Below are 12,902 nucleotides of genomic sequence, written 5' to 3'. Positions count from 1 at the left end.
AACGTGGGGGTTGTTCGAGGGACGAGCAAGGGGTGCGAGCAGCCTGGGAAAACTGGAACCTGGTCTCCGCGGAGTTTCGGAAAGTGGATCCTAGATTCGCTGAATAAATAAAGGCGGAACTTGCTGATTGTACGCCTTGCTTGCCACGCGTGTTGAGAAGTCACGGAGAAAAAGAGGCGAAGAAATAAAAGAAGAAAAAGAGGCGAAAAACGTGAGACAGAGGCGAGCAGCGAGGCATGAGTTTCTGTCGGACGCAAAATTTCGACTTGGTAATTAGTTGTGTCCCCTTTTTCAGTTATTCCTCGCGCGACGAAAATTTTAATTCCACTTTAATATTACAACAGAAAAAAACATAGACTTTTCTCTCCTCCTCTCTCGATAAATTCGGTGCGCATGATGAAGCAAAACCTCCCTCTGCTCATTTTCCGCGCGTAGGTAGTCATTCCATTATTTCTGCTACTGATAATTAATCCAGAAACTCGCCAAATAATAGTGCAATATGTTTTCCTTTCATAAAAACGTGAAGAGAGAGGACAGAGAGATTAATCTATATTTAATTTTAATATACAGCATACACTGATTGCGTGTAAAATGGAGGTAAAATGGAATTTATTCTGTTACTAATCTGTTACGTGTAAAAGATGTTACGTGTTGAATTCTCACTGGATCTCTCGCTTCGTACTCGCCATTTCAATTTCGTCCGCAATGATTAAATATATTACGATTGTTAAATGATGCACTTGAAAGGAACATACGAATAATTCGCACGAAGCAGGAAGAGAATTATCTCTGAAAAGTTATATTGTACCTCCTTCGAGTTTATCCTTTTATTGCGTTAATGCTGACGTGTCTTCTGACGATAGGTAAGGGCTTTTCCAAAACGTTTGATCAAAGTTTCGACAGCGCGTACAGGAGCACTCGAATCAAGAACTTTCGGTATCTAATCAAAAGATATATTCGATGTATCAGATACCTTTGGTGAAACCTGAGGTACTACGTTTCTAGAAGAGAGAGAGAGAGAGAGAGAGAGAGAGAGAGAGAGAGAGAGAGAGAGAGACTGTTACTTTACGACTGTTCACCTACTTTACAATAACTGACCCACTTAACTTGATCCCTAAGGGATTCTTCCTTTTCCTTACAAAACTCAATATTACTTCGGCTCTCTGCCAGGAAACATCTGTTTTATCTTTACTCGTACGTTCCATTAGCGCATCGCTGCCGAGAGATGTTATTTTATTGACTTTATTAACGAATCTAACTTTGCCATAGCATCGCAAAGGAGAAGTCTTGACAAGTATAATAACCGAATAATCTAATCAAAAGTTTCTTTACCCGACTGCCTGTACGCGTTGCCGACACTTTGGAAAAAAATTTTTTGAAGTGCACCATATATGTGTGTGTGTGTGTGTGTGTGTGTGTGTGTGTGTGTGTGCGCGCGCGCGCGCGCGCGCGCGCGCATTATACACACACACATATACTTACAGTTTCAAATTGCTTGTAAATATACTGCTCGATTTCAACGTTTTCAGCCAAATTGCTCCTTTGTGGGAGAGTGCTTACTGTATCGCGACTAAGCACGCGAGATTTCTTTGTCCGTTCCGAATTAATGTGGAAACGAGTGAAGCTGAATCCGCTTTTCGCTACTGTACCCATTAAATCTAAAGCTAACGCGAGTTTCACATGCACGATCGCGTTTGACCGTAATGTTCGTCATTTCTAGAGTAGAAAAAAATATAATCAAATTAACGAGACACGATAATCTCATGCTTTCTTTAATCAGTCGAGAATTAGTCGAAGTTTTCTAAAAAGAAAATATTCAGTATATTCTTCTGTATACCGATCTTATAATTCTTAGAATGATAAGAAATTTTATTAAATAACATTTTATTTATTTCTCGTTATTCAGAATAATGCAACATACATTAGACTAGATGGATAGTATTACACAAGTATTTCTCACATCACTTTGAATGCAAAACAGATCAGTCAACATAAAAAAAAATGTAAAAGATCTTTCTCTCGTGTCTTTTTACAAGAATATTTCATATAATGTTAGTTATCAATTTTTTTATTGACATAGACACATCTGAGCTTTAAGGGGTTAAAAGCCCATCATAAATTTAACGGACGTTATCTAGTTCCAGGGTTCAGCCCGAGAGACTGGACATTCATTTTATTTATATCCTCCTGATGGAGGATAGTACCAGGTTTCGAAACGAAAAATATTGTCTCTGTTTAGTCATATATAATGTATTGAGAAAACATCAGGGCCGCTATCTCATTTCACACCGCTCTGATTGTCAAGTGTTTGCTTTTAGTTGCTTTCTCAAGAAGCCACGAAATGAAAATATTCGAGACGTAATGCGAAAAGCAAGAAACGCAGGACACGCTGCGTTTCTTGCTTTTCGCTCGTTTGTCTCTGCTGCGAGATCACGTCGTATTTTTATCACAATACTGTGACAACATTAATGAGTAAAATTCTCTATTTACTTCGATATTTTCTGTCTTGTATATTATATATCTCAGTAAATTAAAGCGCTTATTTAAAAAACATTAAATAATTTTAAAAAAAAACAAAAAAATATTTAATTCAAATTGTTATTTAACGTTGTTAAGATATTTTAAATTTAATATGAAAATGATTGAGATATTTTTTATAAAATAACTTGAGAAAAAAATTAAAGCTATTTCATTTAACTTATTTGATTGCGGTTATTTTAATGCGGATATTATAATTACTGAAAATCAAGAAATTAGAATACGACAGAGATGAAACGTCTTTAAAAATTAGAAATAATAGTTCGATTCGTGATAGTCCGTTTCTTCAATGAAACAGAAATAACGTAGAAATAACGAACTCCATTACATTGGTCCTTAAGATGAGGAAATGAATAATTTTCTATGCAAATACGACACTTTTGCCAGATGCTCGTAAAAAGCTGTTAGTTGAAAATATACGAGGATAGAGTGTAGATAGTTATTATAGTTTAGAATATAGTGTTTATTTTTATTTCAAAATAAAAGAACTCAGTTTTTTTTCTCTATTCAGAGGAACAAAGTATAATTTACAAAATAAATTTCATGAAATTTAACTCAAAGAACTAGTTTTATCATCAAGATTCTGGTAAAAAATGAAAAATTATGGTTAAAAAAAAGATTATGACAAAGAAAAGTATAATGAATAAGAATACTTCAACTTTCGTTCCTTACGATATTTTTATCTGCTTGATGATTATGCGTAAAAAAAAGGTTACGACAGTTTAATATTTATAACAAAGAATTTGTTCATGATAATTTTGAAATAATGCGCAATTGACAGAGAGCTAAAAATGATAATAATTTACCGTTCTGAAAATTTTGCTTATACTGAAATAGAAATTTATGAAACCCGTGATGAAGCATTACGTTTAAAAATATTCAACGATGGTTTCATTTGGCTCTTGGATATCGTGAAACTCGCACACGTTTCTTTCGATAAATTTTCCACGATTATGGGTACATAATCTCTAACGAGTACTTGAATTTTGATTAAAAATCAGCATATACTTTTCACGTTCTCCCGGATGGAAAACGTACGAATGGTATTTATGGCAAAATAGTTACGTAGTTTGCTTGAGATACACGAGAGTTCTCGATTTATTCTCACGCTTCAACCAAAAGTAAATAATTTCAGATGAAACGATATCGTGTAATAATTGGAATGATCGCGGTATAATGTAAAACTTATCGAGCGAATCTTTTTCTAGAACATAAGAGCGAAACTGCATGTGCGACAAAAATATGCATCATTATGTATGCATCATATTATTATAATAATTTAAAGTTATTATATATAGATTTATTGTTATAATAAAAATATAAGGAGTATTTGGTTTATTTAAAAGAAAATAAAACAATGCATTACTCTACTTCATTATCGTACGTATCGTTTCAATATCTTTATGTACGCTCCTCCTCGTCGAAGACAGATTTATTCATTGAAATATGTCTTCCACGGAAAAAAAAATTCAGCTTTGCGATAAAGACGATTGTTTCACTCGATATCTCCGCAAGAAGCGTCATTACGGCGCACGCCACGATCGCACGACAAGGAGATACCGCCTGGGGACATAATTTCAAGCCGGAAGAAAATCTCTTACGTTTTGCATCGAAGCGAAAATGGATCGCGACTTCATCTCCATCGAACGCGAGACTGTAATTGGCCCGAGAGTAATAATTTAGATACCGCTGGATCGGCGTTATTAGAGCACTAACGCCATTAGAGCAAACTTGGTCAGATGTACCGATGTATGAAAAACGTTATCACGTTGTGATATTCCCCAGTAAATAGCATATAAATCATCATGCATCTCAATTTCGTTATCCATTTTCTTTCCAGTTAATTACAAAATTAAGAGTAATAACATAATGCGAAAAGATTAAAAAGATTAAAATTTAACTTGAGTGAACATTTTAATTTAAGATTTTGCAAATATATTATTTGAAGCTCTTCGGAAGAAAAATCCTAAAGTCCCTAATGGTACATCGCAGGTAGAGCGGATCAAACTGAGCAGAAAAGTCCTCTATCATTTTGCGATTTTCATAATTAATAACAAATTATTATTATGGATACAAGCAGTGTAGGAATTAGGAATTCCATTAGGAATCAGACTGTAGTATACATATTATCACGATTTTGAAACTAAGATTATTGTAATATCAATATTCAACTTTTGATCTGGTAAATGTATTTCTCGAGATATTTAAAAATAAAAAAAAAAACTAACAGTTTTCTGATTTTTCTTCTCCAATTTATTAAGCGTGATATCCAACTTCAGCAGAATGTTCTTTGCCCGTCGTGATCAATGAAGTAAGTTAAGAAGATTCTTCACAAAATTTCTCCCTGTTCGAATTTATCGGGATTATACTTTCCCTGCGCTTACACGCAAGATTTCACCGAGTTATCATTCCCATTATCGCTTTCGCCGTGAAACGAGCGCTGCCCAAAGTAGAAAGACCACGGTCGTTAGATCATACCTTGAAAAAGCTTCGACGCGATCAACCAAGTGTATAAGAAGGAGATTAAGCCTCGCCTCGGTCCTCTCGAACTTTGAGAACTTTAATGGGGGGCCGAAGTAATCGAAAGCTTAAACATTTCGCAAGAAATACAGTGGATTGAGAGATTTTAAATTCGCAAGGGATGTTAAACTTCCATGATCTATCTTTTATCCTGCTTTAATATACATGACACATATTTTTTACTTAGCCAACGTCGAAAATATAGAAATAAATTTCTTATTAGATATGATACTTATAAAATTTTTAAGAAAAAAATTATAAAAAAGAAAAAGAGAACGATATAAAACATTCCTGTTTAAAAATAGAAAAAAGAAAATTAAAGAATAAAGATCCATAATAAATATTAATAAAAATGGAAAATGATAATATATAAAATTAGTATAATTAATCTCTTGCGGTCAGAAATTATGCTTTGTCCTATATCAACTCAATCCGCCAACTAATTCAGCCGCATTTTGTGCCGCATATCTTCCTTTAATTTATATTATTATATAATCAGATAAAGCGCGCAATGTATTTTGTACGAATATATGTATATCTATCTTTTGCTGTTATATTACGGAGAATATGGATGATTTAAATAAACGTATAACTCATTTAAATTGAAACGCGCCACTTAATATGCACGACCGCAAAGGTTTGAAAGTTTTCATTCAACAAAATCAGCATGACAAATATCATATATGATCATATATGTTGAGAGCGAAAAGTTTATATTATCTTATGATAATTTATATTTTTAATGTAATGTGAAAAATGTGTTTTCTTGTTTTCTGTAACGTCGATTTCTTTCACAGAAAGAAAGTGATTGAGCTTTCTAAAGGAGAAAAATTTTTCAAGAGAAGCGTATTAAAAATTAAAAATTCCCCGCAAATGATCCACAAATGATCGCGATGCTAATTCCATCAATTTCAATATTTTCTTCGCGTATATTCTATTAGACATCAGACAATACAAATAATTGTTATGTGCTTGCGTAACCACGAGTAAAAAAGTCATTATTTGTGCAAACACGCGGTTGAAGCAAAATTTATATGCGTTGTATATACGGTAAATATTTCACATCGGGAATTAGTGTATTCGTTGGATGCGCGTGTGGTCACGGGAGGGAGAGGGAGAGGGGGAAGGGTGGGGGAGGGGAGGACCGCTACATATGTTTAAATGCTGAAATGAAATGAGAGGGTGGTTCTCACTCGCAAATTCATCATCGCTCGATTAAAGTCCCATCCATTACGATTGCGAAATGTTACGCCTGAAATTTCCGCGTCGTATTGAAAGCGGGATTTTTCGATGTGTGTGATGTGCGCGCGTTGCTGGAGTTCACGTTGCCACGTGAAAATCGAATAACATGAGAACACGCCGCCATTAACTCGGGGCGATTTTTGAATTGCTGTAATTTAAGTCGCAAAAAGATCCGACGTTTGTGTAAATCGATAAATCCATGAAGTTACCACTATGTGCGAGCGTAACTTATAGACGCAACTGTATAGACGATCGGTAATTAATAAACGCTTTTGTTCGACACCGTTAATCGAGAATATGGGATGATTTCATTTCATTAATATCATTGTATCGACAACGTTTGTTTCTATGTGCCTACGATACATTGATATTTTATTCGTATTGATGTTTTATTCGTCTCGCTGTAAATACTGGGATGGAATAATGCAAGATGAGATTTATTTATTAAATATCCAAAATGTTTCGATCAAGTGGTGTCGCATATGATGTCGGAAATGTAGAGTAGATGTTTACTAGCCAATACGTGATATTCAAAGCTTTGATCTCTACGACTCCAATTGAGGCATAAAACAGGATATCTGAATACCTGCAAATATTTTTCATAAATACAAACTTTAGTCAAAGCTTTTCACGTGTGTTATATTTGTTTTTTTTTTTATATATATAATATTATTCTGAAAAATTTTTTAAATTAAAAGGTTACTTAAGATAAAATTTAATCAATCTTTATACTGCTCTAAATGCAACATCATATATTTTTTATTCCTTATTGACTGAGGTAGTCGAAATAAAAGATTTATTAAGATAATAAATTTACATCATAGAGCTTAAAAGAAATATATCCTAGAATAACCTAGAGATTATATATTGCTATGCAGGTTGCCGCATTTATCGTTAGATATTGGATATTAATGTGCGTTGATGGTAAAATCGTTAACGGCACTTAGAGCACTCTCGCCACGAGCAGGATCAAATGCAAGCCAAGTATCAAATAAAATTTTCAAAGTATCGCAATTTATGTGAAACACAAAACATAAATATCGCAGAAAATAAATTGCATCCACAATTAACTACCACCAGGATAGAATTTCAGACAAGCGCTGCTCTAAATGATGGTAAAATACAAAATTTACCTCCAGGTTTTTAACTTCGTGCGAATTATTCCGTGCAAATTTGAACCGGCGCGACACGCGTATGAGAAGAGAAACAAACCGTTTCGGGATTATACAGAGCATGCTTCCGGCAACTAGAACAGCCGCTCTGTTTTAAATAAAGAGAGGAAAATGTCGAGGAAAAATGGGTAGAAGAGAATCTTGTATGCGGTTCAGCGCTATCTAATCTCCTATGAACTTATCGTCTTCACAAAGATGCACCTGCAACATTTTTCTTTGCCATTTTTTTTTCTCACAATTCACGTAAAAAACAGTAACAGGGGTTTATCGCAATTTCCAAAAACCCCCTGTGTACGCGAACACACATCAGAATTTAAAAAATTGATTGGATCTGCGTGATTGGATACCTAAATCAGTGCGACTGATTGATGCGCTTAAATTAGCACGCAATTAATCAATTGCACAAAGGAATGTGAAACGTAAAATATGTTGTTACCCTGAATAAATAGTACAGAAATATAAAGTAACTATTCCGAGGAGGCACATAAATACATAGGTATATAGGCAAATTTCCGTGTTTCTTTCTACCGTTTCTCAAATGCAGCACTTTTCTGTATAATACTTTCATACATTTTTCAATTACATAACTGATTCAATTTCAATGCGGCCCGATGCAAAGAAAGATAAAAACAAGTGGACAAAGCGTAAATAATTGTATTTCTTCCATAAACTTTGATCTCATGATGGATTGGGTGGCGTGCACAATGTAATTCCGAGTTTAATCGCACGTAACGGAGCACGTAACGTTTACACGTTAACGAGTTTATTATGTTTATTATAATTATTATAATGAGCTTATCATTAACAGAAATGTCGGACACAGTGCTCATAACAAATTGTAGGAAAAGATCGTTAGTTTTTACGCCAGCAATATTTTCATTACAGCTACTTTAATCTGATCAATGATTCCAATATATAAATTTAATTTGAATAATACATAATTCCATATAATATAATTAAAATTTAATATATTTGATACATATAAATTTCATCATATAAATTTATAACTTTAATCGGAAAAATAACATTCAAACACTTAACACGAAAATCTGCCTTCTATAAGAAACCATAAAAACGGATCGGAAAACTAATATATATATATATATATATATATATATATATCTATATATATATATATATACAAAGCCATTTTTCGATTTACGTTTCATCGCGCATCAAATGCTAAGGACTAAAATTACGATAATCGCAAATGATCAAGATGCAAGAATCACGATCGAGAATCACTAACCTCGATCCTCCATGACCGTTAGATCGCCTACCGCTGCTCTCCTCGTCCTCGTCGTCATCTTCGTCTCTCGAAGTAGCCAGCGACTGGGGAACCGAAGAGGGAGCACTGCTTCCAGAATCGAGCCCGGGGCCCATCCTCGAACCGGAAGTACCGCTGCAAGATGGCACCAGACCACCCTCTCCCTGCCCTTCTTCCTTCTCCGCCCGATCCACCTGTAATTTCATAAACATCCAAATTTTTTGTAAAAATACCCTCACATTTATGAATATACGTTGATCGTGGATAAGCAGTTAATTTTTCTTTTCTTTGAAGATGTTAGTTATTTAAATTCATGCTTTGTGCAAATGGAATTGTAACAGAAGTTTCAATTCCATGTTAAATAATATCAAATTCTATTGAATCAATTTCTTATCGAGGAAAGGCATTGTAAATTTTCAAATTGATTTACGCAAATCACTGGTAGGCCGTGTGACATTTCGTACGCAAAAACATAGCAAGAACATGGCGACCTTTTCACCATATCGCCCACACAGATATCGAGAGATTATTGGCTTAGTAACACGAAGGCTATAAATACTGCAAACGACACGCATTCAATAACACACAATATTTGATCATAAAGCCAGAAAGCGTTACTATTTAAAAGGAAAATTTCTTTGCGCCTTCCGGCATTTTTCAATACAAAAATGACTAGATCGATAAAACCGTATATTATAATAACGCAATGCTCAGCTTTAATGTATTTCTGTTTAAAGTAATTTTTTTAAAGTTAAACTTTGATATCTTGTATTTTTAAGCCGATATCCTATTCCATTATGTTGAAGAACCGATCACGTATCCAGCAGTTCATCAAACCAGATCCAGATCAAGTAAACAGACGTGAACAAACGTGAACAAACAACTTGCTTCAACGAGTGCGAACGGCGTCATGTACTCGTGTTTGTTCGCAACCCCCCATTCGCTTGGTCTGCATTCGACTTCAAATCATTACTCGAAAGGGTATTGGAAATTCGCGTTTTTTTTTTGCCTTTTGACCGATCATACATGAAAAAACTGTCGCAATAATCGACAAGTTTCTGATATTTCGATAGCAATGGAAAACGTCATATCTGATCAGGACGAAGCTGCCAAAATCCTAAGCATTGTGATTTCCGACTGTTTCCATCTCATAAACCACCGATAATCGATACTAGACAAGAATCATGGCTAATCGCGACCTGCAATATCCGATCGGAAGTCGTAAAAGTTACATGATGGGTTGCCTGATCAGAAGAATAGAGAACAAAATGGCGAATACGTAACGTAATTTGCTTACTATATCGGATACTTTTAATTAGTGACGGAGAATAGTAACAGGAGACGAAGCAAAATTGATTAGGCTACTATAGGGTGATTCTACGCTAAAAATTGTAAACGTATTCTCTATGACTATCTCTATTAATCTGATATCAATTTTTACTTAACAAAAAACTTATAGGCCCATCATATGTCATCATTTCTACATTTTTCATATTTTTTTAATTTTTAGGTATATTAGATATTAGGTATATTTTTCATTCTTAATAATTTGGTATCTTGGTCAACTTCAAATTAAAATTCTGTAAGTTTTTTTAATAAAAAAAGGTGTTTTATATATAAAATGAGATAAAAAATAAACTTATTTCACAGTTAAAACTTGATTTATAAAAAACTTTTCAGTTCTATTAAGAAAGGATTTTCAATTTTGTTAGATAATCTCTTTGTTAATTAAAATCGCAAGCTGTGGGACGCCCAGTATACTTCCTACAATTCCATGTGAGCGAGAGAAAATACGTAATTGCATGACAAAGGATGCGAAAGTTGTTTACATTCAAAGCCAGAGACAATGCAAAACGTAGTCGTGAACTCACTGTCGGAGATTATAAACTTTAATTAACGAGATGTTACACTGTCCATCCTTTAATAAACGACGTTCTCTTCCAGGTAACTAATAAATTCCACAAATATACTTTTTTCTCGATCTACAAATTTTTATAAAGATATAAATATAAAATATATCTTTAATATTTCGCATTAAAAAAATTTTGATATTTCATACTCCAATAATTAGCGCTTCAATGGATGGCATAAATTATTTGCACAAATTTCCGTTACATTCTCCAATATATGTACATAATCAAACCTACGTAGCTCAGGAAGTAGATTTGTCTTTCGATACCACTGCGATCAGTTAGAACCTGCGTTTCGTTTTAGGATCCTCTCTCGGTTAGATCCTCCTGTTCGATACGGGTTAAGTCTCAATTCGGAGCTTTACCAGCTTAACTAACTGACCGAAGTGGTATAGACGGAAAATACACCGCGTTCTCTCTGAGAAAATATCCCCTTTGCTGTAACTCAGTGGAACATTTTGTTTTGGAGACAAGCATCTCTATGTTTGTAGAGAAATAGGGATTATCGTTTTTCAAGAATATTATTATTCCTAAGAGTGTCTGATTGGATTGTAATTTTTTTTTTCCTCTCTCGTATTCGCCAATGTACAAAGAGATTTTTATTTTCTCACAAACACAGCCGGGCGCGTTGAAACGCGAACTATCCGTTTGTATAGTCGAAAGAGTTACGCGCACGAGAAGTGTTTAATGTGTCGAGAGAAAAGCGATACGCAGATGAATTCCCCCGGATATTTATATGATATATCCAGTGCATATATGAATCCGACAAACAAGCACAGATATATGTATATGGTACATATATATAAAACATACAGATATATATGTGTATATGCATAAGAATTGCGTTTGCACATGCATATATAAATCTGTGCACTGCTGCAGCTGTCAGTGATGCCGCAGCCATTTCGATCTACATATTCGTCTGAGTTTTACCGAAGCGCGCACGCACACGTAGAGATGCCACGCCTGTAGATTTCATTTTATTTCAAATTCAGATACATCGGAGGTATCGGAGCGTGTTAAACAAAACTGCTAAACTGCCACCTCGTTCGTGCTCGCTTCTTTCGGGTGTGCGGAAACGGCCGACGTTAATATTCGTTCGAAGGGAATTAAATGAAAGCTAAAATCGAACTGGGCATCGTCGGGCTTTTATCAGCAACAAAATATCTCGCGCTCGTGTCTCATATTATTATATTTACGTTATCGTGTTATCGGGCGGTTTCGAAAGTAACCGAAGTTACGAGCGATGAAGAACGGGTGGTCGCGCCGTCGTAACGCGATGCAAAGCGTAATGTAATCGTGTAACTTTCGCGGGCGGAGTAGCCTCTCACAATCGAGTTTACCATTTACCTTGAAACAGTAACGCCGATAGAAGAACCCCGATAGACATACGCGTCCTCATGACGACACGCGTGATGATTGATGAAATAGTTAGTCGGCGTGAGCCAATATGGTTGCGCGTCCCGAATTGGACACGGTGCCATTGTTCTCCACCCTCGTTTCAAATGGGAGCTTAATGATGCCCGGATAATAATAATAATAATAATAATAATAATAATAATAATAATAATAATAATAATAATACCCCTGCTAACGTACAGCCTCCTCGAATATGATATTTTGTTGTATCATCTACATCATTATAGCTGTGCGCTCTGTGAAGCTATATTGTGTAAATTCCGTTAACAGCAGCTCATGTTATAAAATGCGTTATTTTCTTCAGCCCTTAAATCCGTAGTTTATTATGTTTGGCACGCTTTCAATACTATACGGGCTAATATACAGACTGTATACGAGATATGAAACTTTCATTTTGATAAGACTTTACAATTCGATATCATCACGGAGAAAAAACACACACTCTCTCTCTCTCTCTCTCTCTCTCTCTCTCTCTTTCTCTCCGACACAAAAATGTTGCAGCTTTTAAATCTAAAATAAGCATAAAGGTTTTTCTCGATATATCATTTCTTTGGAATTTTATTGCATTTATTCTATTATTATTCTGTTCTTCTTTTGTCACATAAATATCAACCATTTTATTTTCAAAATTATTAGGTAATATTAGATAATATAAAATAGGTAATATAATATTATTAGGTAATATAAAAAAATCAAATAAGAAGCTTATTATATCCTTGTATTTTTATCATTCAATATTTTATCTAAAAACAACTCAGTTTTTTTTTCTCACCAGCGAGATCATAATCTATTGAAAATAATAATCCATTAAGAATTTTTCATATTATATTCATA

The 12,902-nt window shown here is 34.5% G+C and overlaps 1 protein-coding gene across 18 annotated transcripts in view; it reads right to left on the bottom strand.

Annotated features, from left to right (window-relative positions):
• Positions 1 to 12,902, bottom strand: part of LOC105422974 (uncharacterized) — a 119,394-nt gene that overhangs the window by 40,856 nt on the left and 65,636 nt on the right. For all 18 annotated transcript variants that reach the window (XR_016137863.1, XM_011632573.3, XM_011632569.3 and 15 more), the window contains one exon: positions 8,722 to 8,933. Coding sequence is in view for 17 of the 18 variants with exons in the window: in XM_011632573.3 (XP_011630875.2) it covers positions 8,722 to 8,933 (212 nt within the window). In the remaining variant the exon portion in view is untranslated. Of the gene's footprint in view, positions 1 to 8,721; positions 8,934 to 12,902 lie in introns of those variants that run through there.

Source organism: Pogonomyrmex barbatus, unplaced genomic scaffold (genome assembly GCF_055798465.1).
Source record: "Pogonomyrmex barbatus isolate J1 unplaced genomic scaffold, ASM5579846v1 scaffold10, whole genome shotgun sequence".
NCBI lineage: Eukaryota > Metazoa > Arthropoda > Insecta > Hymenoptera > Formicidae > Pogonomyrmex > Pogonomyrmex barbatus.
This window is presented reverse-complemented; position numbering and strand designations above follow the sequence as displayed.